The sequence below is a fragment of the Lepisma saccharinum genome, chromosome 16 (genome assembly GCF_977018435.1).
Source record: "Lepisma saccharinum chromosome 16, izLepSacc3.1, whole genome shotgun sequence".
NCBI classification, from domain to species: Eukaryota; Metazoa; Arthropoda; class Insecta; order Zygentoma; family Lepismatidae; genus Lepisma; species Lepisma saccharinum.
In genome coordinates, this window is record NC_139244.1 from 35,908,662 (window position 1) to 35,935,990 (window position 27,329).

At 38.2% G+C, this 27,329-nt stretch overlaps 2 protein-coding genes across 8 annotated transcripts in view; one reads left to right on the forward strand and one right to left on the reverse strand.

Moving 5' to 3' along the window:
- Positions 1–27,329, forward strand: part of LOC146000395 (splicing factor 3B subunit 2-like) — an 89,033-nt gene that overhangs the window by 11,013 nt on the left and 50,691 nt on the right. For 4 of the 7 annotated variants that reach the window (XM_083137982.1, XM_083137985.1, XM_083137979.1 and 1 more), the window contains exon 1: positions 21,257–21,359. The exons of 1 other annotated variant lie outside the window; for it this stretch is intronic. The gene's annotated coding sequence lies outside the window, so the exon portion shown is untranslated. Of the gene's footprint in view, positions 1–21,256; positions 21,360–21,500; positions 21,575–27,329 lie in introns of those variants that run through there. 2 more of the 7 variants (XM_083137980.1, XM_083137986.1) reach the window with 2 other exon arrangements.
- On the reverse strand, positions 1,921–20,918 carry mRpL11 (mitochondrial ribosomal protein L11). Its single transcript, XM_083137987.1, has 3 exons — positions 20,429–20,918; positions 5,096–5,285; positions 1,921–2,522 (listed from the first exon to the last, which is right to left on the reverse strand). The coding sequence occupies exons 1-3, from the start codon at positions 20,561–20,563 to the stop codon at positions 2,257–2,259; spliced, it is 591 nt and encodes a 196-aa protein (XP_082994113.1). The 5' UTR covers positions 20,564–20,918; the 3' UTR covers positions 1,921–2,256.

Below are 27,329 nucleotides of genomic sequence, written 5' to 3' on the forward strand. Positions count from 1 at the left end.
CAATGTTTCCCCTCCCCTTATTACGTCACAAATCCAACGTAAATTCACATTCCTCTCTTGCAGCTTGCATAACTTCCGGAGTGACGTGGAAACCGATATTGGGTTCAATCTTCCAGGCTTTGTCCCATTTTTTGAGGAAATTGATCCACCCTTCTTCCAAATTTCCTTCGTCCCTATTAAGATTATTCTTCCCCCCCCCTACAAATATTTGCTGTTTCATACACGTTTCTTCCTAATTTCCTCCCCTCTTTTCTGATTATCTCTTTTATTGCGATTCTATGCCCACTTTCCAAAATGTGTTCTGAGAGACCCATTTTGGGAACTTTTTCCCTTATGTCCTTTTCATGCTCACTCCATCTTTTACCCATATTTCGACCCGTCTGTCCTATGTACTCCTTCCTGCATTGGCATTCTATTCGATAAACCCCCTTCTGTTTTTCCGGTATTTCCCTAGTTGTCTTTCCTTTCTTATAATCGGTGAAGTATTTTTCTACATTCTTTGGTGCTTTCATCCCGCAAACGATTCCAAAATCTCTCGTTATTTTTCTGATTTTTTCCGATACGGATTGATGGTAAGGGATGCCAACGTACTTTACCCTCCTATTTTCGATTTTCTCCCCTTCCTCTTTTTTGGTTTCTTTCCTAATAATTTTCTGTACTCTCTCCGCTATCTTATCCATTTCTCTATTTGTATATCCGTTTTTTAATCCTGTTTTTCTTATCCACCGAATTTCGTTGTCTTTTTCTTTTCCATTATTGCATAGTCTACCGGCCCTAATAAAAAAGTTAAGGAATAAGTTTTTCTTTGTTATTTCGGGGTGCGCCAATTCCTTGTTAATATATAAGTTCCCCGATAGGGGTTTATGATGTACTCCTGTTCTAATCCTATTCCCTTCTTTCAAGATACTAAGATCCAGGAAATTGATTTTTCCATCGCTTAAGTTTTCCCTAGTGAAGTTTATTCTTTCATCTTGTTTTTCTAATTCTTCAAATACCTTGTTCAGTGCTACCCCCTTTCCTATAATCAAGATATCATCAACGTATCTCCCATAATATTTAATACCCATTCTCGTTTTTTCCAAAGCAGCCTTCTCAATGAAGTGCATAAAAATGCTCGCTACTATACCAGAAATGGGGTTTCCCATCACCAAGACTTCTTTTTGTCTATAAATACTGTCATTGACATAGAAAAAGTTATATTCCGTTACAAGGTTATACCATCGTACATATTCCCAAGCAGTTAGGATGTCTATTCCTTTTTCTAACAGCCACCTTAGTAAACAATCTCCTGCCTGCCCCCTCGGTACACTTGGGTATAAGTTAATAACATCAAAACTACTTATTGTATCCTCGTCATCAATTTCCAGATTTTCTATACATTCTTTAACTTCTACGGCATTCCTAACGCTATATACGTACATACGTAAGTACAATTTTTAACTTTCCTTTTTTATATTCTGGATTTGTGAGTAACACGCGACTAACCTACAAAATGCTAACATAGAAAATGTCCCAAGTTCTATTGCTGATAGAGGAAAATGTGGTTCGGATCCCATTTTAAACTGTACGTCCAGTTCAGATTATCTTTGCTGTGCATAAAGTGGACTTCAACGCCAAACTTAAACAAACAAGCATATGTATGACGAAACAATATTTCTATATAAATCACAATTTTTGCAGTTAATTCCAGTGACTCTTCTTCCAAAGAATATTGAAAGTTTCATCTTCAGTTGTATTTCACAATGAGTTTTTAGTATTGATTATTGTAAGCAGCGAGTTTTAGCCGCAACACGAAGAAGAAGAAGAAAAAAAAGCTTTACACTCAAAATTATCTCGACTGTCAGAAGATCTGTGGGTGTAATATTTTTATTTTCATCTTGCCACACAAACAATAATAACATATAACGCTACAATCGGAAAATGCTAAAATTACTGCATACCACTGATTGAAATTGGCTGTCATATCCGAACAAGCCTGAACAAAAATGTTCAATGTCAGTTAAAAATTGGTAAGCGACAAAATCATAATAGATTGAAATAGTATGGAATGACCCATACACTGATGCATTTTCCATGAAAGGAAGGAACATGTTTGAATCAATGCAGTAATATTTGACAACAATTTGCTTACAACACTTATAAAATAAACACCCAAGGTAAGTGTAACATTTTATGCTTTAATATTAACATTATATTTACATTTACAGATACAATGCACTACAGTACGACAGCTACAGATGGCAAATTCCCAAAATGTTATGCAGTTCTCAACATACGAGCCTCCTTTTTTTCTTGGAGCTCCTTCATTTGCTGTTCTACAATAGCCTTTCTTTCTTCCAAAAATTCACCATATTCTTTTGGATCCAGTTCCTTCACTACTTCGATTCCACAAGACCGTGCTGATCCTATTACCAGATTACAAATATCTTGTAATTTCGTCAACTGGAGAGGAGGATCTTTTGATTTTATCTTTGCTATTTCATAAATATGTTTTAATGTAACTTTTCCTGCACATTCACGACCTGTAAAAAAAAATATATAATAATATATAGTTACTTATTCCATTAATACTAACACTATACTTATTTATCTTCCTCAGATGAGAACTCAAATTTACAAAATTGTTTGTATATTATATAAACAAAGAAAGTATTACAATAACAGCAAAGAACACACTGAAAAGAAGTATTCAATCAAAAATTATTGGAATTTTCAATTTACGTAGTAATAGATAAGTGATTTCACAGGCTCCTCTGTGTAGAAAGACTTTGATATTGAGGAGATAAGAAACTAAATTGCAGTAGCTATAAAAAAGGATAGTGAGGCACATCATAGTTTACTTTAAATAATTTCATGTTATTCGTAATCATGTTGCAGCAATTACTGTATCAATGCGATGACTGATGTTTCTTTGGTCCTTTCAGCTTCTGAATGCCAGGCAGATCTCATGGCACATTTACCTTTGGACCAAAGCAAAATTATATCTTCAAAATTGTAGACTTCCAACAAAGGATTTACAAAACATCATGTAATGAGTTGAGTTGGTGTTTTACATCCACTTCATGCACAGTAAGACTAATTGGGACTGGACCTACAGTTTAAAGTGGGATCCAAACCACTATGTGCCTCCATCGGGTATCAAACTTGGGACCCCTTGATTACAAGGCTACGATGCTACCACTGCGCCATTGGGAGGTCCACATCATGTAATGAGTTCAGAAAAACATGCAGCTACTAATTTTCTTGATTTCTGTTTCATCCTGTTAAGAAAAGGACTATTTATTCTTCATTTATTTTCTGTTTAATTGTTTATGTAAATGTGTGTATGTGCAAAATTTAAGTAAGTAACTTGCACATAAATGGGAAGATTTAATCATGTCTTTCAATTTTACAAAAAGCTACTAGAAATGATGTATGGGAAACGATCTGTGTTCCTGAGCTGCTATTCTCTTTGGACCCAATGAATCTCGAAAGTTTGCTGCATTCATTATTGTAGGTTACGACATCTTTTGTCAGTATTTGTCATGGTTGTCTGTATTCCCGGAGGGAAGCACATTACATATACAATGATATACAGTACTTGTACCATGCAACAAGATGTGGTGGCACTGGATTCCATGGGAGACCTGCAGCACATAAACCAATGATTAATACCTGGAATGCAACAAGTCAATTACAGTAGTGCAAAGAACGTCATCGGTGGTCCCTAGAACAATGGAAAAACACCATGTGGTGTGACGAATCACGCTACATGTTGCGGCAATCTGATAAATGTGTGTGGACATGGTGAATAACTGGAGAGCGGTTTTTATCGGAGTGTATTGTTCCCACCGTGAAATTCAGCAGAGGTGGAATCATGGGGCTGTTTTACATATGGTGTTGCTGATGCCTCTCGCACAGAGACAACTCTATGCTCCCCACTTTATGATAACTGTTTGGAAGTGACCTTTTCATTTCCACCATGACAATGTTGCCATCTATAAAGCAAAAGCCATAACGGAGTGGATTTACGACATTGGAGTGGATGAACTCGACTGGCCACCTCAATGCCCTAATCTCAACCCAATTTCTGTGGGATGAGTTAAGGCTGGTTTACATTGGTCGAGCGAGCAGTAGAGTTACTGGCCTGTCTGCTCGACTCAATCCTTCTATGGCGAGTAGCTGTTTACACACGATTTACTAGACCCCAGCAAAGTGGGACAGTAGCTGGAGCTGTTTGGTGCTCTTTTGATAGAATGAACCATCCACGTCGTCGGCGATTTAAAAAAAAAAAAGTTCTGAAACGGTTTACACACTCTTTTTCACGAGAAATTAATACAATAATGCACGGGGACATGTCCGGAAATAAAACCAATTTCCTTGATTTTTCTATTTTCGATCATTCTTGGCTGTGTAGATGTAGAACCTAAATTACTTATTTTTAATTTTACTTCTCCTACGCCAAATACATCAAGTCTCATCTCCTACACTTAAAGCATCACTCCTATAATCGACACAAATTCCATGGACATTGGACACTCGCACAACACAGACTCTATACTGTCCTCAGAAAGTGTTTACATTGACCGAGTGGTCTCTCGAGTTTATGCATAAGTGAAAAAAATTGATGGGAGAGGAAACAACTCGGTCGAGTCGCTGTTCTCCGTGAACAGCCACTCGACTGTCCTGACTACTGGAGCAAGTACTGGCTACAGTACTCTCCCCAGTTGTTTACATGGGGAGAGTAGCTCACTGGACCCTACTTGCTCCAGCTACTCTCCTGTATACTCGACCAATGTAAACCGGGCTTTAGAGCACCGGTTGCGATCCAGGCCAAACTGCCCAAACACCTCCACCCCGATGTTCGGCATTTTGCAGGATTGGAATTGACCACTGGTGACATTTTACTGCAACTGGTGAAAAGTCTTACTCGAAGTGTAGAAGCTGTGATAGTGATGAATGGCAGATTTACCCTGTACTGTTACCAAACCAGCTCCAGATTATCACATTCCTACATGTGTCTGGTCATTATTGGCACACGCACACACACATTCTGATTTCTTTTAATACCAGTGTGTTCATATAATTTATGTATGTACAGGTTTGAAATGTTTACCTGCTTCCATCGCAGCTCTCTGAATTCCTGCTGCTTGCTTTAGAAGAAAAGTCGTGGGTGGGGCATGAATGACCAACTCATAGCTTCTATCGGGATTCACAGTTATCCTGCATGGCAAAGGAACTCCCTCTTTGATATCCTTGGTTTTCTCATTGAAGTCTTTGCAAAAAGTTGCAATGTTGATTCCCCTCTGAAACAGAAATGTATGAATAAGTATTCATACTGGTACATTGCATATACATAAGACTAAGACTAAATTAAATGAAGAAGGGGGGAATGAGAAGAAAATAGGAAACACTCACCAGGCACTGGAAAAGCTTACATTTTCACGGACATGTGTTGTACCTTTAGTTGTAAATAAAAGACTTGGAAACGGGAGTGGGTGCGAGATATACCAGGTTCAGAACGAAGACACAGTTGGCATAGAAAAATATGGTTCTCTTGCCAGAGAAAATTCACTCTGGGTTTTCTAAATTATAAAGCCTCATCTAGGTACTGAGACATTTAAAAATATTTTTGGTTGCCCGTTTTCAATACAGAAAATTCCAGAAATTAATAGTTCGAGTCTAAGTGAATTTTTGGTAACAGTTCCGTATATCGGAAACACATTTCTTCATTTTTACAGAAGAAACTACGTACGGAAAATTAGTTTCTGCAAGCTTTCCAATGTTCGTCGAGGTATTTTCTTTCATCGTGGAATCTATTTGACCAGGAAATCATGTATTTTTCAAGAGAAATAACTCACTGACGCACAATTGCCATTGCTTTCGCTACGTGAAATGCATGCTGCATACGTTTGATGACACTAAGACCCTGTCAGTGTTTCCAACCCCCTTTTTTTTCACTATGCTTGCCTAACCGAACCAAACCTAACCTTATCAAAAACGGTTCATGGGGCTATCCATGAATGGTTCGTGCGGCTATCCGTGAATGATTCGTGGGGCTATCCGTGAATGATTCGTGAGGCTATCCGTCAGCTACTGTGCATAATGGTTCGTGGGGGCTATCCGTCAGCTACACGTGCATAATGTACAATTTCCACCGGTGACGAACACGATAGTAGGTATTTTTTGGTGAAGAGGGTTAGAAACACTGCATAACCACAACATGAGTCAAGATGTGGTCGCCGTATTGTGTGTTAAGGAAGCGAAGAAAGGAATAAAAAAAATCACTCTGTATGTGAGAAATTGTGTTTGTTTTCATGTAAAAAGCATAATGGCACCATGAACTATGTTCCGCAATACATAATTGGTAAGTACGAACCATGCGAAACACAAAATATCCGATTTTAACGTGTTTCCGATATACGGAACTGTTACTGAATTTTTTCTTTTGCAGTATGCCAATTTCAGAGATAGACAATACTGTCCAAAAATATTGCAGCATAATTCAAATTTTTGTGGTTAGAACCATGGTGATGTGTGGTTTCACAAATAGAGATCAAGTGCAATACTTGTTGGGTTTTGAAATAGCAGTTTTATGGCAAATAGAAACAGTGGCATATCATAGGCATATAATCTTAGTTAGCAACACTAGCAGTATACAATTTTGTTGGAAGATGTACACAACAAGTACCTAAGTATTTACCATACAACCACATGGGAAATCATAAATTAAAATTTGTCCTCAAACTTTATTTTTGATGGTAAAATTTTCTTGCACCTGGGAATCTCATTCAGTACTAGTACAGCTGGAATGGGCTTAGGAAAGTCAAACCAGGGTAGCCATGGCATGGCACTTATCCCTCCAGAAATGTTGCAAATTACACTGCTCTAGAGTGATATTTTTACACAAACAGGCTTTTGTTTACAGAATTTAAATGCTGGATCAAAAAATGAAATTAATTTGTCGACTAACACTTCTTTTCATGTTTTGCAATGATATACAGGGTTAGTCAAAAGTATCGGGACAGGCCAGTAATAACGAGACCCATGGACAGAGGTAAATCACATGTTGCAAGTGGGCATTGGTGCGGAAACTGCATTGAATGGGGGGTATGGCCATCATGGCAGCCATCTTGGATTCCGCCATATTGGATATCACACAATATTTTCAAATGGAAAAGGGTATGTATGACACATCAATTTAGGTTAGAATCGTCCCACAAATGACAATCTGAACTCATTTTGGACCTATCGCCATTTGTGGAAGAGGTAGGGTCTGCTACGTTTGACTGCAAAAAATGAGATTTATCTGAAAGAGACGCGTGGACGGAGGACAATCACATGTTGCAAGTGGGTATTGTTGCGGAAACTGCAATGAATGGTGGTGTGGCCATCGTGGCAGCCATCTTGGATTCCGCCATATTGGATATCACACAATATTTTCAAATGGAAAGGGGTATGTATGACACATCAATTTAGGCTAGAATCGTCCCACAAATGACAATCCAAACTCATTTTGGACCTATCGCCATTCGTGGAAGAGATAGGGTGTACTACGTTAGACTGCAAAAAATGAGATTTGTCTGAAAGAATTGTTTACTGTATTCTTGTGGCTAACTGTACACTGCAAGTAAACAGAGAGCATGAACAGGAAAACATGACATTGACTTACAGAATACCTCAACACAAGTGCTCACACTGCTTCCAGTCGACTGTCTGACAATACTATGTCAACCGATCGTAAAAACTGCAAGGTGCACGTTGTAGCATATGCCGAGAAAGTCCTCTTGTTTCATCCACAATGCGATTCTGTAGATCATTCAGGGAGTGTGGTTTGGTGCGATACACTTCGTCCTTCATGTGCCCCCATAAAGTAATCGAGGGGTGATAGATCGGGAGATCGGTTTTCCTCAGTTTCCCCAGGCAAATGCTGGGATGGTACCTTACTTCGAGGCTGTGACAACATAATATCGCAAATTACCGATTTAAAGAATTCCAGTCTAAACAATCCTTTTTACAACAGAGTAACATACTCTTTTGTAGCTAACAATTCTATTTGACGAATTAAGAGCATCAGGTACGTATTTGTTTTACTTTCCCTTCCACGGACAGAAACAACAGTATTCGTCTGGATATGGACTCTACCTGTAAACATCCCTTGTAGATTGTAGTCAAAATTCCTCGAAGGTCAGTTGCATTTGTTATCGTCCTTGGGAACGTTCTGCATGTCACTCATGTTGGTGAGTGTTGTGCCAAAGGAAGGAGATTTGTGTCTGTGTCAGTGGTCAAAATGGAGCTCAGTGAACGAGAACGTATTACGTTATTAACCTTTTGTGTCCCAAGCGTCTCGATCGAGATACCCAAATGTAACCCTCATGGTCCCAAGCATCTCGATCGAGACACTGTGTCAAGGTCGTACTTTTTACGTTATAACTTTTCTATTTTTTGCTAGAATTTCAATTTTTTTTATATTGTTCCTAACACATGTATTTAACAGAAATGTTTTTTTGCATTTTTTTGTCTTCATGAAAATGGAGGGGGGAAAGGTGGTAAAAGGGACTTCTGTTTTCAAGGTCAAATTTTTGCCAACACAGGAAGACCGGCTTTGTTGTTCTAAAGCAATGCTTTTCACTCCCTCTTGTTAAGTGCATTCGAAGGAAGCTTGTTTATCAGTATCCGATGTCAAAATGAAAATTTTCCGTGAGTGCGCAAGCAGGGGGAGGGGGAAGACTGGTTGTTGAATCTGCGTTGTGAGAATCGAATTTCGAAGCACGTTGAAGGAAACCTTTGTTTTTTTAGCACAAGTGTCCAGAAGTTGCAACAGGGGTTACCCTGCATTGTCTAAAAATAGAATTTCAAGCAGCTGCAAGCTTTTCTAGCTTTTCATCCGTGAATGTTGTGCGTAGGTGTTGTTTTGTGCCCAAGTGCGAGGACATTTTTTGGGTGAAGTAACAATTTTTTAAAATGATTTTTGGTGGTTTTCTCCCTTTCCCCTCCATATGTACGCCAAATTTGCATAAATTTTGCATTTGGACATTTTTTCGGGGGGGGGGGCACCATTTTTTAAAGAAAAGTATTTTTGAGGGGATTTCCCCCCTTTCCCCCTCCATATGTACGCCGAATGTGCATAAATAATATATCGTCTGAATCTGTGATTCATTCTGCGTACAACGGTATATCTTTCATATCTCTAGGGCATTTAGTTTCTGAGCTATACTCATTTCAATGTAACTCTGCATTTTGAAGCTTGGATCAGTGGCATGCCGACCATTCCTTTTGGGGGTACAACTCAAGTTACATTGGTCATATGATAATAATGCAAATATTTTTGTGTTCCTTACATGTCAGCAATAATTTCTCAGCAATAATTTCTATGTGCATTTTGAACTTTTCATATCATTTTTTTCGGGGGAGGGGGGGAGAAACCCCATTTTTTAAAAAAAAAGTATTTTCAGGGGATTTCCCCCCTTTCCCCCTCCATATATACGCCGAATGTGCATAAATTATATATCTTCTGAATCTGTGATTCATTCTGCGTACAACGGTATATCGTTCATATCTCCAGGGCAAATAGTCTCTGAGCTAAAGTCATTTCAAGGTACCGCTGCATTTTGAAGCTTGAATCAGTGGCGTGCCGACCATTCCTTTTGGGGGTACAACTCAAGTTACATTGGTCCTATGATAATAATGCAAATATTTTTGTGTTCCTTACATGTCAGCGATAATTTCTATGTGCATTTTGAACTTTTCATATACTTTTTTTCGAGGGGGGAGAAGCCCAATTTTTTTTTAAAAAAAAGTATTTTCACGCCCCTTTCCCCCTCCATATATACGCCGAATGTGCATAAATTATATATCTTCTGAATCTGTGATTCATTCTGCGTACAATGGTATGCCACTCATCTCTCTAGGACAATTAGTCTCCGATCTGCACTAATTTATTTGAAACTCTGCATTTTGCTCAAAATCGGCTCGGGACAGAGAGGCTTACATGTGAAAATGGTCTTGAGACTCAAAAGGTTAATGATGCTTGGCTATGGAGATCGCAAGCTATCATATACCGAGGTGCGACAGTTATTTAATGCTACATTCCCTTAACGTAACCTAATTTCGAAGTCAACCATCGAAAGAACCATTCGACGTTTTGCAGCAAGTGGAAGTGTTAAAGACCGTGTGTGATCAGGAAGGCCGAAATCGTGTAGCGACCAGGCAGTTTCATTGGATGTGTTACAATCTTCTGTGCAAAATCCGCATACATGGACAACCAGCTTTGCCAACATGCTGGACATTTCCCAGAGTTCAGTGCAACGAATTTAAGTGTGCAGTAAGTTTAATCCCTACAAAGTGAGTTTAGGCACGAACTGACAAAAGATGACTTTGATCGCCGTATTAAATTTTGCGAAATATTGATAACGATAGTACTTACCTCAATGACATTGCATTCTCTGATGAAGCGACACTTATGTTAAATGGACATGTGAACCGACATAACTGCCACTATTGGAGAAATGAAAACCCGCATTGGATGATGGTACATTATACCCAGTATCCACAGAAACTGATTGTTTGGGTAGGAATGATAAGAGGCATCATTCTTGGCCCTTTCTTCATTGATGGCAATCTGACAGGTGAGAAGTATTTGACAATGCTTCGTGAGCAGTTTGTCCCTACCATCCAAGTGTCGACACGGGACTTTAATCGTGTTTAGTTCCAACAGGACGGAGCGCCACCAAACTATGGACGGGGTGTTCGACAATACTTACATGAAACGTTTCCACAACGATGGATTGGAAGACGAGGTATGATCGAATGGCCTGCAAGATCTCCCATCTATCACCCCTAGATTACTTCCACCAAACCACACTCCCTGAATGATTTACAGAATCGCATTGTGGATGAAACAAGAGGACTTTCTCGGGATATGCTTCAACGTGCATCTTGCAGTTTTTACGGTCAGTTGACATAGTATTGTCAGACAGTCGACGGGAAGCAGTGTGAGCACTTGCTTTGAGGCATTCTGTAAGTCAATGTCATGTTTGCTTGTTCATGCTCTCTGTAATTTGCAGTGTACAGTTACCCACAAGAATACAGTAAACAATTCTTTCAAACAAATCTCATTTTTTGCAGTCTAACATAGTACACCCTATCTCTACCACGAATGGCGATAGGTCCAAAATGAGTTTGGATTGTCATTTGTGGGACGATTCTAGCCTAAATTGATGTGTCATACATACCCCTTTCCATTTGAAAATATTGTGTGATATCCAATATGGCAGAATCCAAGATGGCTGCGACGATGGCCACACCACCATTCATTGCAGTTTCCGCAATAATACCTACTTGCAACATGTGATTGTCCTCCGTCTCGTTATTACTGGCCTGTCCCGATACTTTTGACTAACCCTGTATAACCGAAACACCATCTATAAATGTTGTATTGTATGTATGTAAGAACCTTGCTTTTAGAAATCACAACACCAAAGCCTTGGCTGAAGTTGCTTTAAATGGATAAAATAAGATGCAAACATGCTTTTCGATGCATGCTTAATTGCAAAATAATGCAAATGTATTTTTTGTGACTTTTCCAATATGTCGCAAATTTCACAATATTTTGCATGTATTCAATGAAAAACACTGCCAAAATTGTAAGTTTTCTGATAAGAGAATTTGATAACATTATGGTAATTTTTTAATTTATTTATTCAAAACTATTATAAATCAAATGTTAGGTAATAATCAAAATTTAATTATTGATAACTCATTTGAATCAATTTCCAAATTCAGTAATACTAAGAAATGAAAATGATATTAAAAGAGAAAATAAAAAGTAGACTAAATTCAAGAAATGCATAGGAATTGTAGCTTTCCTGGCGATGTGATTCGAACAAGTGTTGTCGGGTTACCAGCCACGTTAAATTGGAGTTGGCTTCCAACATTTCAAGGGCATACATTGCTGTCATCTTTAGGGAATGTAGAAATGGAGACTAGTGTAGGTTAATATACATGACTATAATGTGGCAGAGTTTGGATTCTGTCTTCCTATTGGGTCTCTCTGGATCCTGGTGTTCTCATTGGCTGGTGTCTTGTTTTTACGGAGGAGTGGATATCCAAACTCCCCCACATTATGGTCATGTATATTAACCTACACTGGTTTCCATTTCTACATTCCCTGAAGATGACAGCAATGTATGCCCTTGAAACATTGGAAGCCAACTCAGATTTAACCTGGCTGGTAACCCGAGAACACTTGTTGCTTTTCTCTTCACAAACGTTTCTCTTCTTGAAACTAAAAGTAAAAATATACAAAACAGAATTTTGTATGTAGTATTATATGGATGGGAAACCTGATCCCTTACATTGAAAGAGGAACATAAATTAAGAGTATTTGAAAATAAATCCTCAGAAAAATATTTGGACCTAAAAGGAATGAAGAGTTAGGTGAGTGGAGAAGGTTATATAATTTAGAACTGCATACTTTGTTTTCATGTCCAGATATTATTAGAATAATTAAATCAAGAGGTCTTAGATGGGCAGGCTATGTGGCATGAATGGGAAAGGAAAGAAGAGTTTACAGGCTTCTCAGGGTGGATTCAAACAAGCAGAAATAAAATTCCCTGGCTTTTCCAGGTTTTCCAGGACAAAATTTACATTTCTCCCTGACAATTATAAACCAAACCCATGTTCTTGCAAATGGAAATAAGAAAGTCATACAGATCCAGGTATGTATTGTATTAAGTACCCATATTAGCTTCCAAGAAATTTACTTCATTTCCCTATGATTTGCATTCAAACTGCAAATTGTAAATTTTGAAAATTATTACAATTCACAAGCCAGGAAGGGATTACGGGATTTTTTGATATGAAGCCAGTTTTCAATAAAATAATTGATTATTTTTAAAATTACGACTAAATGAGATTAGAGTGAAGTGTGATTGATGAAAAGAGAAGTTTTGTAATTTATCAATCTCCTCAGCCTTTCTCGTTATTATATGTTGATATTTCCATTGAGGTTTGGAACCCTCTGCTTGCAAGAACCATGAGTGCAGACTTATTTTTTGATGCATAAACCTACCTACTTCTATTTTATTTATGAAGCAAACAACTTAACTCTTGCACATAAGTGAAACAATTGATTCGTACATACAAAGTGTCATATTTCCTTCATTATCAATGGGGTGTCTCCTTCAGTACAAACTTTCACAGTATATCCAATTAAATACTGTGAAACTGACTACATGCAGTTATACCATTATTGCTGGCAAACAGAGTATATAGGAACGTATTAAAAAAAATTAATGCAAGCAATTTATAGGAGAATCTACTCATTATACAGGTGCCTGATTTAGCTAATCAAATATTAAAACAGGAACATGCTATTGATAACAGCTTCCAAAAGTTTATACATGAGGAGCATCCAGAGTTCCAATGGCGTCTGTACGCGACGCTAGTGGTTGGAGCATGCAACGCATATGTAGACAGAAAAAAGTGGCTGCAATCTGGTGGAGTCGCAGCGCAACACTCTCTCCCGACGACTGTGAGGTACGTGTGGTAATCAGATTGTTGCACGCTCAGAATCCGGCATATAGCCACCAGTAATTGTGTGAGATGTACAGGCCGGACGTCATAAGCGATAGTATGGTCAGAGGATGGTGCAGACAATTCATGGAAGGCCAATCCAGTGCACGACCCCATACAGCTGAGAAAATGTGGGCTCTTTTGCATCACATCATGAGAGATCTTGGATCACAGTCCCGGCTTTGCATGTACACACTTTTATATTTTTGTTCAGCTGAAGAGGTTTCTGGCAGGACAAGGTTTTGACAGTTACACTGCAGTACAAATAGTTCGTCTTTGCTGTGAGACACATATGCCATGGCATACAAAATTTAATGCCATGCTACGACAACTGCCAGAACAACGGTAGTGATTATGCCGAAAATGAGGTTAGGAGTCACTCTAATGCAATAAATTACTACTCACATTCTTCTTTATTTATGCCTAACCGGTACGGACTTTGATTTTTCATTATCTTTGGTGTTACTCTTTTATATATTTTATTACTATTCGATGTTATTTTTCCCAAAATTCACATTTTCATTTTAGCACACTTCTTGGAAAATATACCTAAAATTATACCTTCATGGTATTTCTCTACTCTCAACAACATATAAAATATTATCTAACATTATTTTAACAAGACTAACCTCATATGCTAATGAAAGTATAGGTGATTATCAATGTGGATTTAAACATAACAGATCAACTGCAGATCAAATTTTTCACATCAGACAGACATTTGAAAAAAAGTGGGAATATAATCAAAATGTCCATCAGCTATTCATTGATTTAAAAAAAGCATATGATTCGGTCAAAAGAGATAAATTATATAATATATTAGTAGGGTTTGGAATACCTAAGAAGCTTGTTAGTATGATAAAAGTATGCATCAGTGAAACAGAAAGTAAAATTCGTGTGGGTATTAATGTGTCTGACAAATTTACAATTCATGATGGGTTAAAACAAGGAGATGCATTATCTCCATTGCTCTTTAATTTTGCCTTAGAATATGCTGTTAGGAGGTAAAAGAAACTAACGAAGGACTAAAATTAAATGGTGTGACTCAGCTGTTAGCATATGCTGATGATGTAGACTTATTAGGGGATGATATAAATACATTTGAATAATGCTAAAATATTTTTCAAAACTGCTAAAGAGATAGGTTTGGAAGTTAACAAAGATAAAACCAAATATATGCTTACAGGCCGAAACCAAGTGTTAGGTAATAATCAAAAGCTAATTATTCATAACAACTCGATTGAACCAGTTTACAAATTTAAATACTTAGGAGTAATATTAACAAATGAAAATTATATTAAAGAGGAAATAAAAAGTAGGCTTAATTCAGGAAATGCATGTTACTTCTCTCTTCTCGTTTAATATCTAAGAAAGTAAAAGTTAAAATATACAAAACAGTAATATTGCCTGTAGTATTATATGGGTGTGAAACTTGGTCCCTTACATTGAAAGAGGAACACAAATTGAGAGTATTTGAAAATAAGATCCTTAGGAAAATATTTGGACCTAAAAGGGATGAGGAGACAGGTGAGTGGAGAAGGTTACATAATTTAGAACTACATAATTTTATTCATGTCCAGATATTAGAATAATTAAATCAAGAAGACTTAGGTGGGCAAGCCATGTGGCACGAATGGGAGAGGAAAGAGGAGTTCAGTTCACAGGATTCTTGTTGGGAAACCTGATGGTAAGAGACCTGTAGGAAGGCCAAGACGAAGATGGAGGGACAACGTTGAGATGGACCTAAAGGAAATCGGTAGATGGAAAAGAGTATATAGATCTTGCTTAAGATAGGGACAGATGGAAGGCCTGTGGTGCTGCAGCCATGAACCTTCGGGTTTAAGAAGGCTAGAGAGTTAGTTAGTGGTATTCTTAAACTACTGTCTTCAATTGTAGGTCACATGGCCTACTTATGTTCGTGAGAGTTTGATACCTTAGAAGTTACGTTCCATACCCCTTTTTTAATTTTAAGGTAATGGGATTTTTTCCCGTATATACTGAAGGGTGCAAAATGGCGACACACCCAAAAATTTTAAATCAATCTCACGTAACAGCTACAGATATGTTATGGCACCAAAAATTGGCATTATACACAGTGCAGCAATTTGAAATCGAGACTGGTGCTCTAAAAAATAAACTAGTCTTCATAGAAAGTTATTTACCTTGGATCATTCAAAGTAGGACCCTCCTGCATCCACACATTGTAGCGAAATGCCTACCAGTGCATGGAAGGATTGCTGGAATTTGTTTTGTGTAACGCTGTTTAAAATCCATGTCATAGCCTTCTTGATTGTTGGTACACCATAAAAATAGGAACCTTTCAGTGCAGATTTTGGTTTAGGAAATAAAAAATAATCACATGAAGCCAGGTCCGGTGAGTAGGCAGGGTGTGACAACACACGGAGTCGATTTAGGGCCAAAAGGTTCTTTGCAATCACAGTCTTGTGACTTGGTGCACTGTCATGAAGCAGACGCCAGCTGCCATCATCCCGATACTCGGGCCTCACAGTGTTATTCCTTGCACAAAAGGTTTCAGTACCTAAAAATAAAATGCAACAGTAACAGTCTGTCTGAAATTTCAGTCTTTAGTAATGATTATCCTCACTTTCTTGACCAATTTTGGTGTTCTAACCATCCCACCTACACCTGGATGCGCGTCGTGTTCAATTGGCTCCCGTCCTTTACCAAAACGCCTGAGCCATTCAAATACACTTGTACAGGATAAACAATTGTCCCTATAGACTTGAACAACATGTCAAACGTTTCCACAGCAGTTTTACCCAAGAGCTCCCTTGATGCTTGCTCTTTGTTCCAATTTGAAATCACGACGCACTTTCACAACACGTGCCCACATTCAACAACGCCACAAGCGGCAATGTCGCTCAAGGTCAACGAGCTCTGCGTCGATTGTTCGTGAGATACCAGTTACTTGTTCGCACTACAGCAAGCTTGCACAGTGGCGCCACCTAGCGAGAAAAAATCAATCTCGATTTCAAATTGCCGCAATGTGTATGTTTCTTTCCTTTTTCATTGATAAATTTCTCAAAATTCACGTTTTTATTTTAGAACATTTTTTCTGCCAAATGTACCAAAACTTATACTTCCATTGTGCTTTTTAAACTATTATTTTAAATTGTAGGTCACATCGTCTACGTATTTTTGTGATAGTTTAATATGTTGGAACCGATTTTTGAGGAATTTATTTTCCATTATTTCTAGCTGAATAAATGCTGATGTTACGACTCCCCTGTGGCGGTACGCTAACACACTATCTCTGCTAAATTTGCACCACTTCTTGCAAAAAATACTGAAGATGAGGCTCCGTGTTATGGTCGATACACAATCCATCTCCTGTCAGAACCCCGCCACTTTGCTCTGTGATGCAAATTGTTCTGATACAAGTTGAAAAAATCATGGGAAATATGTGATTTAATGTGGCTGTTGGAAGTATTTCATGTATAACATGCATTATACTTTTCTGTTGAATAAAATGTTGGAAAACTTGCACGTTCTACGTGCACAAATATGGCATATTTTATTTTTTAAGCCTAAAAAAGACAAGAATGTTGGATTTCGTTGCATTTTTCATCGTTAAAGCATAATTTTTTTTAAATTCGTGAGATATGCCAACAATACACATTTATGCCAAATTTGCATTATTTCGCTATTTTGAACGGCTGAAAAATGTGTCCAGAGATCACTGCACATTCATAAACATTACTACGTAGCAATTAACATTTTTCACTGTTATCGCGTTTGAGAAAAATCAAGGTCCCTACTAATTGGAACTTACTTTCTGGATGCCCCTCATATAAATCAGTAGATGAGAAGTGAACATTTAGCAGGACTGGCAGAGAAATTATTCGAGTAATTATATTAATATAATTATTATTTGTATTTTATTTCATAACATTGGACATTAACTTCACTCAGTGACAGATTAATAACCATCTCTCACGAGTTTAAACAGAAAGGACAGAAAGAGTTGTGAATTGCAATGGGAGTGTTGAAGTTGGGAGTATGCACTTGTCAAATTTGTATAACATTTACCAATACAGGTTTCAGTTTCACTTTTTCGTGATATTATTCTTCAACATATACTATGTCCCGATTTGCTGGTTTCTTCTTGATATCGAAGTGCAATGTCATTGTAAATCTACGTTAACTTGTGCAAAACCAGTATTACATCTGGATGATGAAAGAGAACCTTTGTATGCATTGCTACATTAAATAAGGTTAAATGAGCCAGAAGAGTAATAAAATTCCAGCAGCATATTTGCAGTGATGCAACAGCAACAGACTAATAAGGGCTCAGTTTATGCATGCGAATTTTGTTGGATGTTCCATCTGACAAACATCGTAAACGACAAAAAATGTCACACTGGAACATCCAAGAAACATTTGATTCACAAGAGAGCAATGCATGCCATTTTTACCGGATGTAGCAGAATGACAAATATCGAACTGTAACGTTTGACAAAAATCGCATGCACAAACAAACCCAAAAAGTTTGTTCAATGAAATGTACCACACAAGAGAAACTCGGATATACAAGGCTCTGTTTATGCATGCGATTTTTGTCAGATGTCGCACTCCGAAGACATCCAACAAAAATCAATCCCACAAGACTGCCATGCATGCGATTTTTGCTGCATTATGTAGTGAGACATTTTGCCAAAGTTCAACATTAATCAGACTACGAAATACGACAAGATTCGTATGCATCAATGGAGCCTAAAATGTTCATGCTGTAGCATGACATTCTACAAATTACAGGGTTGCATAGTGCCCTTATTTGTTTCAATGTTCCTTCAGAATGTCCAACAAAATGCCGTACTACGACAACTATCGGACTGTGCCACCTCCCCCCCCCCCACCCAATCCACTCCATTTGTTGACAGTTCTGTCCCTTTACTACTCCCATGCAGACAAGAACGAATGATAAATCAATGAATTTTCTACGTAATATTTAGAGGCTTATCAATTTTTTCTGCTCCTAAGGAAATTTCTCCCCCTCACCTCTCCTCCTGCCAACACTGGTTTGTGGTGCCATGGTTGTGTTCTGCATAAAAGGGGCCTAAAAGTCGAGGCCGAGATATAGCAACAAGATGTCCTGTTTCCAGGCAGCACTTCATAACGACATCTTTCAAAGCAAACGCCTGGCACATTCGTTCCATCACATAAAAAAAAAAAACTCCAATCAAGACAAAATTCACAGACATTTCCCTGACTTTTTTTGACCTCTCAAATTCCCTGACTTTTCCCGGTTTTCCAGGTCTGTCGCTACCCTGCTTCTGGTTGGGAAACCTTATGGTAAGAGTCCTGTAGGAAATCAGCAAGGATGAAAAATATTGGAGTGATCTTGCAGATGGAAGGCTTGTGTTGCTGGAGACATAAACCTTCGGGTTTATGAAGGCTAGAGTTAGAGAAATCATCTCTGTTATTTGTGGGGTAACAGTTTCATAGATCGGAGACACATTAAAATCTGACATTTTGTGTTTCGCATGGTTCGTATTTACCAATTGTGTATTGCGGAACATAGTTCAAGGTGCCATTATGCTTTTTACACAAAAACAAACACAATTTTTCACATTGTGAGTGCTTTTTTTTTATTCCTTTCTTCGCTTCCGGAACACACAATATGGTGGGCACATCTCGACTCACGTTGTGGGTATGCAGTGTTTCAACCTTCTGCACCGAAAAATGCCTACTATCGTGTTTGTCACCGGTGGAAATTATACATTATGCACGGGTAGCTGACGTATAGCCCCACAAACCACTCATGGATAGCCCCACGAACCATTTACGGATAGCCCCACAAACTAATTCCGATAAGTTTAGGTTAGGTTTGGTTATGTTAGGCATGCATAGTAAAAAAAAAAAAAAGGTGGTTGAAACACTGACAGGGGCTTACGTCATCAAACGTACACATCAACCGGTTGTCGTAGGGCAAGCAAATGAAAGCAATGGTAATTGTACGTCAATATTTCTCGTGAAAAATACATGATTTCCTGGTCAAATATATTCCACGATGAAAGAAAATACGGAACGAGTTTACAATACCGGAACACTCTCCAATTTCTATGAAATTTCGCCTACTCACTAATTGTGAACTCCTAATCACGAATCTGCATGTAATAATTGGCGGTCAAGTATGGAAATCGAGAAAAAAATGAAATAAACTATGTTTTCTTAACGTAACGTAACCCTACCATAAGAACAATAGCTCCACGAAAGACGCCATTTTCTCAACATGAAGAAATCAACAGGCAAGATAAGGTATAGTTCTCTTAGCTAAAATATTAATTTTTCTTTGTATTTATGCTAATGGAACCTAACCTAACAGGCCTAACCTAACCTCGTAGGCATTCCTCGTCTGTCGTCAACAAGATTGTTGTGCGTAAAGGAAGACCATTAGGTAATTAATTGCGAAAGAAAGATGGTTCCGAATTGCTGTGTATGGACAATCACCGTGGTAAATCGCAAGGTTATTTTACAAGTTGTACACGTAAATGTACAGTTTTAACAAGTGACCGCCAAATATGAACTACAGATACGTCATCAGGACATCGAAATTAGTAAGTAGGCGAAATTTTATAGAAATTGGAGAGTGGTCCGGTATTGTAAACTCATGCCGAAAAGACCTCGACGAACGTTGTAAACCTTGGAGAAACTCATTTTCGTAAGTAGTTTCTTGTGTAAAATTGAAGAAATGTGTCTCCGATGTATGAAACTGTTACCATTTGGGGTTTCCGCGTTTTGAAACCTATTTTCCTGAATAAAACTTGAAAAATTAATGGGCTAAAAAAATGTCAAAGTGGTTTTCGAAGGTGGTACACTGGGTTACCTGCAGTGCACACATACTGATACTCACCTGACCAAGCATTGGGCCAAGAGGAGGTCCTGGTGCAGCCATTCCTGCCGGTATGAATTGATATAGTTTCCTACCGTGTTCCACTTTCTCTGCTACTTTCTTCATAGTTTTTAACCGACTCACAGCTTTCGCCATTGCAGTATTATTTGCCTTGTACTTGGTAACTTGAAAAATACAAAGTTCGATATTACTTCCTGACAAACTGCAAAGTTGCTTTTCAGCACAGTGTTTTCCTAATTATGCGCCGAAATACACGTAACAGAGGACACTAGAATTTCCAAGCGTTGTTTAATTTCTTACATAGAAGATCGAACGTGATCAATTAAAGTACCTCAACAGTTTTTTTATTTTTTTTTATTCCAGCATAAAATTAAAAGTGACAGTGAAATAATATTATCTTCATTCTTGGCAGAGATTGTTTGGTAAAACTTGGAATAGTTTCATGTGGGATTAATCATTTCAACGTTAACGCGCACACAATTTGTTTTCTGAAATTTTATTTGCTGCCCGTTGACCTAATATGTGTGGTTTCTTTATTAGAAAGAAAGAAAAAGTGATAGGACCTATGATAGGACGTCAACCAGAGTTACACCAAAATAGAATACATTCATCCAAATTGTCCATCACGACGGTCGTATTGTTAACGTGATCAATATGATGGTAACTAAAAAGTAAAACAAAAAGGACGCCCTTTCTAACACAAAAAGCCATCTCCTGTAAGTGCAAGAGAAAGAAAATTATTTTAATATAGCACTAAATTAGTGATTGAAGTGGTTAATTGAGCATATTGGAAATAGGATACTATTTTGTACAACGCGAACGTGTTGTATTTAGCATGTGTGTCCGCTGTCTGCGGTAGCTTTATTGTATAATTTAATTTTCCCTTGTGTATTTATTAAATTCTAAGGGAAGGAAAAACAAGTTTTAGAAGGTCTGTATGTTTTGATCACTGTTGAGCTGTAGATGAAATAGACTTGCTGTAGATGTAAAATATATTTTAATTTGTTTATGTGTTGAGGAAGGAAGCAGTAAACACACCGATTTACGTACGAATATACGTACGTTGGTCATCGGCTTGTTTTTCAAAAGTGAAAGAAGTAACTTCAGGAAGATTATGAACATACGTACCTGTAGTCTGTGTTATTGGTAAGATTTCTTAATCGCCAACCTCTCCAACATTGCACGTTAATTCTCATAGTAGCGTCGGGAATGTTTGCTCTTTGATCGCTTTTTTGACATTTCATAACATTTTTTGTAATAATTAGCATTCAGATGTTCAGTGGTTCGGATCCCACTTTAAATTGTAGGCCCAGTCCCGATTAGCCTATCTGTGCATAAAGTGGACTTAAAACATTAAAATTTCGGTAACCACCAAACGTGAATACGCCAACTGGACTGAAAACTACATGTTTTATTTCGGAAGCTGGAGCAAAAAGGGTAAAATTTTCGTATCCCCAAAACGTATTTCTTCAATTTCACAGGAGAAAGTACTTACCGAAATGGGTTTATTTATACTTTAGGAAGGTCTTGGAAGTTTGCTTTCAACTTGTTGAAATTTTTTTGCCGATAAATCATGTAATTTTCGACATTAATGTCGCTCCGATGCATGAAAGCTGTTCCCTTGATGTCCGTCTACTACGTGAACCAAATATTTGCGAGCGTTTCATGACGTAACAACCGTTCAGTGTTTCCAAATGCGCGGTTTTGTAACTGTGTAACAGTTCTAGAACGTAAATAAACGTAAGTTACTGTTCATCATTTCTGATTACGAACTTGCGACAACATGACGTGCACAGGATCAGTGGCGTGCTCAATGTGAGGTTGATGGGGGTGATACCCCCCCCTTTCGCCCAGTATCTCTAAGGCTATTTATGAATGGTTGGTGGGGCTATTTATGAATGGGTTGTGGGGCTATCCGTGAATGGTTCGTGGGGCTATTTATGAATGGTTCGTGGGGCTATCCGTCAATGGTTCGTGGGGCTATCCGTGAATGGTTCGTGGGGCTATTTATGAATGGTTCGTGGGGCTATATGAATGGTTCGTGGGGCTATCCGTGAATGGTTCGTGGGGCTATCCGTGAATGGTTTGTGGGGTTATCCGTGAATGGTTCGTGGGGCTATCCGTGAATGGTTCGTAAAAAATTTCTAATTTTGAAAAACAAATTTAACTCTCTTTCCTAACCTAACAGAACCTAACCTAACCTTGCCATGCATGGTTGGTGGGGCTATTTATGAATGGTTCGTGGGGCTATTTATGAATGGTTCGTGGGGCTATTTATGAATGGTTCGTTGTGCTATCCGTCAATGGTTCGTGGGGCTATTTATGAATGGTTTGTGGGGCTATCCGTGAATGGTTCGTGGGGCTATTTATGAATGGTTCGTGGGGCTATCCGTGAATGGTTCGTGGGGCTATCCGTGAATCGTTCGTAAAAGATTTCTAATTTTGAAAAACAAATTTAACTATCTTTCCTAACCTAACAGAACCTAACCTAACCTTGCCGTGCATGGTTGGTGGGGCTATTTATGAATGGTTCGTGGGGCTATCCGTGAATGGTTCGTGGGGCTATTTATGAATGGTTTGTGGGGCTATCCGTGAATGGTTCGTGGGTCTATTTATGAATGGTTTGTGGGGCTATCCGTGAATGGTTCGTGGGGCTATCTGTGAATGGTTCGTGGGGCTATTTATGAATAGTTCGTGGGGCTATCCGTGAATGGTTCGTGGGGCTATCCGTGAATGGTTCGTGGGGCTATCCGTGAATGGTTTGTGGGGCTATCCGTGAATGGTTCGTGGGGCTATCCGTGAATCGTTCGTAAAAAATTTCTAATTTTGAAAAACAAATTTAACTATCTTTCCTAACCTAACAGAACCTAACCTAACCTTGCCGTGCATGGTTGGTGGGGCTATTTATGAATGGTTCGTGGGGCTATCCGTGAATGGTTCGTGGGGCTATTTATGAATGGTTTGTGGGGCTATCCGTGAATGGTTCGTGGGTCTATTTATGAATGGTTTGTGGGGCTATCCGTGAATGGTTCGTGGGGCTATCTGTGAATGGTTCGTGGGGCTATTTATGAATGGTTCGTGGGACTATCCGTGAATGGTTCGTGGGGCTATCCGTGAGTGGTTCGTGGGGCTATCCGTGAATGGTTCGTGGGGCTATCCGTGAATGGTTTGTGGGGCTATTTATGAATGATTCGTGGGGTTTTCGAACCCGAAAAAAAATTAATTTTGAAAAACAAATTTCAGAACCTAACCTAACCTTGCCGTGCATGGTTCGTGGGTCTATCCGTGCATGGTTCGTGGAGTTTTCGAACCTGGAATAAAATACAAAATCAGTAACACGAAAGTAGGTATTTTTCTATGAAGGAGGTTGCAACACTGCATAACCACTGATCATGGACTACGCTAGTCAAGATTTCTCCGCCATATCGCGTGCAACGCAAGCGAAAGCGAACAAAATAAAAATACTCGATATTTCGAAAATTGAGATTATTTGCGTGGAAAAAACGAAACGCGAAATAGAAGAATCCTTACGAATGCAGAATATGTAAGTATCAATGTGAAAAATACGAAAATAAGGGAATTAGAGATGTTTGGTGGTTACCGAAATTTTAATGCAAAAAGAAAGAAAATGAGTCTCTTCACAGAATATAAAACACATGAAAAGTTGGCCTAAGTTCCTTTTGTTTTATTGCAATTTCGGTAAGACTCTAGTTTACGTCCTTTTCCTGAGGAGTACGTGTCATATATCGTTGGAAAGCTTATTTTATAAGGAATTCAACTACTTAAATCCCAAAGCGCGGAAAAATTTCCTGGAGGAGTAAATAGAGTAAAACCGATGTTGTCCGGATATGTGTAATTGAAGGTACTGAGGATTTTTTTCGATGATGAACCACATATTTAGGGGTGAAATGAGTGCTAAAGGAACCTAACCTAACAGGCCTAACCTAACCTCGTAGGCATACCTCGTCCCGTGAATGGTTAGTGGGGCTATCGTGAACAGTAATGTAAAAAGAAAAAGGTACTTACCCGAAGAGATGCCAGCTGCCGCACCACGAACGTGCACCGCGAACACAAAGTAGCAATCACCATGCAGATAAGGACGTAAAGTAGAGTCTAGCCGTGATTTCATCATGCTACAAATGCAATTTGAACATGATTTGATTTCGATTTACTTCTGTTGAGGAGTACCCCCGCGATAAGGTGATGAATTTTGTGTGATTCATGAAGATTATATTCTATACGAACGATTTGTGTTGTGTTTAGCTTTAGGAGATGTATTATAGTGGAGTAATGAGAGTTTTTGATGAGATTGGTAACATTATAGTATAGGGGTGATGGATTTCTTTAAATTTACAGGAGAAAGTACGTACGGAAATCATTTTCTGTAGCGTTGTGGAAGTTTGTGAATGTTGTTTTGATCCATTTTAATGCGAATACATGTTGTTTTCTGTGAAAATCTCTGTCCGACACACTGTTTCTGCTGCCGCAATTTGCTTTCTGGACGAGAGCACAATGTTCAGTGTGTTAGATGCCGTAAGCGTGTAGTCAGTGTTTCAAACTCGCAGTGTTTTCACTAGAACATAACGTGTCAAGTACTTTTAATTTTTTTTTTAACTATGCTTGCCTAACCTAACCTAACCTTACAGAAAATGGTTTTAGGGGCTAATGTGAATGATTTTTTGGGGCTAACGTCAATGGTTTTTGAGGCTAACGTCAATAGTTTGCTAGATATTAGCATAATTTCAAATCTGGGCACGGAAGTAGGTATTTTCTGGGGAATGAGGTTGCAACACTGCATAAATCGACAAAACACTTGCACAACGCACCCTGAACCAGTACGCTATCGCCAGTCATAATGTGTTACAGAATCGAAATAACAAGTAACAGTAAGTACTCGTAAATGTAAGAAATAGACATTATCTTAGTTAGAAATGCATTATTTCACCTTAGGAAATGTTCCGCATTCTAAAATAGTATGTTAGCAATGTAAAAAAGTGCAAAATATATGATTTATAAGTGTCACCCCCATACTATAATAGTACCATGGGATTATTTATGACGTCATTTTCATTGTTGCCATCTGAATGTGATATGAATTACGTTGTTTGTGTTTTGTAACTTGGGGCCATGTTGGAAATATCGGAGATTGAAAGTTGGCAATACTGGTGTTACGTCAGGGAGCGCGAGATTTACTGCAGACGATGTTTCGGTAGACGAGGAATGCCTACGAGGTTACATTAGGCCTGTTAGGTTTGATAGCATTAGCATAAATACAATGACACACTATTATTTAGGCTAAGAGTCAGGGTTGGCCCACGTGGGCCCAGCCAGTTTCTCCGATGTGGGTTTTTTCAGTCAAAATGTGGATTTTTTCAGAAAATGTTGTAAATTATTGCTTTAAATACTTGAGGTTCTGCAATTGTCAGAAAATTTAGGAAAACTGGTAACATTATAGTATAGGAGAGATGGATTTCTTCAAATTTACAGGAGAAAGTACTTACGGAAATCATTTTCTGTAGCGTTGTGGAAGTTCATGAATGTAGTTTTGATCCATTTTAATGCGAATACATGTTGTTTTCTGCGAAAATCTATGTCAGACACACTGTTTCTGATGCTGCCAGTTGCTTTCTGCACGAGAGCACAATGTTCCGTGTGTTAGATGCGGTAACCCCCAAGTCAGTGTTTCAAACTCATCGTGTTTGGAAAGTAGGTATTTTCCTGGGAATGAGGTTGCAAGAGTGCATAAATCGACAAAACACTCGCACAACGCACCCTTAACCAGTACGCTATCACCCGTCATAATGTGTTACAGAATTGAAATAACAAGTAACAGTAAGTATTCGTAAAAGTAAGAAATAGACATTATCTTAGTTAGAAATGCATTATTTCACTTTAGGAAAGTTCCGCATTCCAAAATAGTGTGAAATATATGATTTATAGGTGTCTCCCCCATACTATAATGGTACCAGAAAACTTGTAATGGAAATGCTTAGCAGAGCTTATAGTACTAAAAATAGTGTATGTAGTACAAGCCAGTGGGTTTTTTCATGCTATTTTCTTCAAATCATGCTAGAAATGGACTTTTAACGCAAATAAAATGATTATAGAGGTTGCATCAGTAATTTTGAGTTAATACATTTGCATTAATTGATGCAGCACACTTGAACAAAGCTTATAATTTTAAAATGTGGTAGCAGTTTCGTTATCAGTCACTTCCTTATGTGGGGGAAACCATAGTGGCACATCACATTCATATTGGAAATGGTTGTTAGGTTAGGAGGGCCATATTTGGTACCGATAGTGATTTCACGTTTTTGATACGCCAGGAGAGTTAGTTTCGCTGCTGATTGGGATTTTTTTTCTGGAAAAAATGAATGATCGTTGTCCGGAATAAGAGTTTCTTGTGCTTACGTGAGTCATACTATGCGATCAAATATCGCCGTTATTTGTGGTTTCCTAACGCTGGAACCACTTTTATATTACGTAAAATGTTGAAATCTGTCGATTAAAAAAAATCAACGTAATTCTCGAGGGGGTACAGTGGGTCGATGGCTCCAGTGTATATGCTTTTGTTGTTAGGTTAGGCAGGCCAGGTTTGGTTCTTTTAGCATTAAAATAATGACCCTAAATGCATTATACTAATGTTCCAATTTACTTCTAGATTAATTCCCACTAGTTTACGATACTTACAGTTTCTTGTCCACGTGAAGCATGCATACTTGCTACAGTTGCTTGTCCACGTGAAGCATGCATACTTGCGTAAGGTAATTTTTAAGTTGTTTTTATCAACATAAAGAACTTTTTTTTCTTCTTGAAATCCAAACAGGCTCATTTCTTTAAGGAAAGTTCAAAATTTGTGTAACAATGATTGGCAATTCTATGATAATTAGTCTTCCTGCTA

What these genes read in the sequence shown, in the direction of transcription:
- mRpL11 (XM_083137987.1), bottom strand. Translation starts at nt 20,563, where the DNA reads ATGGCGAAAGCTGTGAGTCGGTTAAAAACTATGAAGAAAGTAGCAGAG. An exon ending in TTGGCCCAATGCTTGGTCAG is followed by an intron (nt 5,286 to 20,428) that starts GTGAGTATCAGT and finishes TTTCTGTTTCAG; the next exon opens with AGGGGAATCAACATTGCAAC. An exon ending in GAGAGCTGCGATGGAAGCAG is followed by an intron (nt 2,523 to 5,095) that starts GTAAACATTTCA and finishes TTTTTTTTACAG; the next exon opens with GTCGTGAATGTGCAGGAAAA.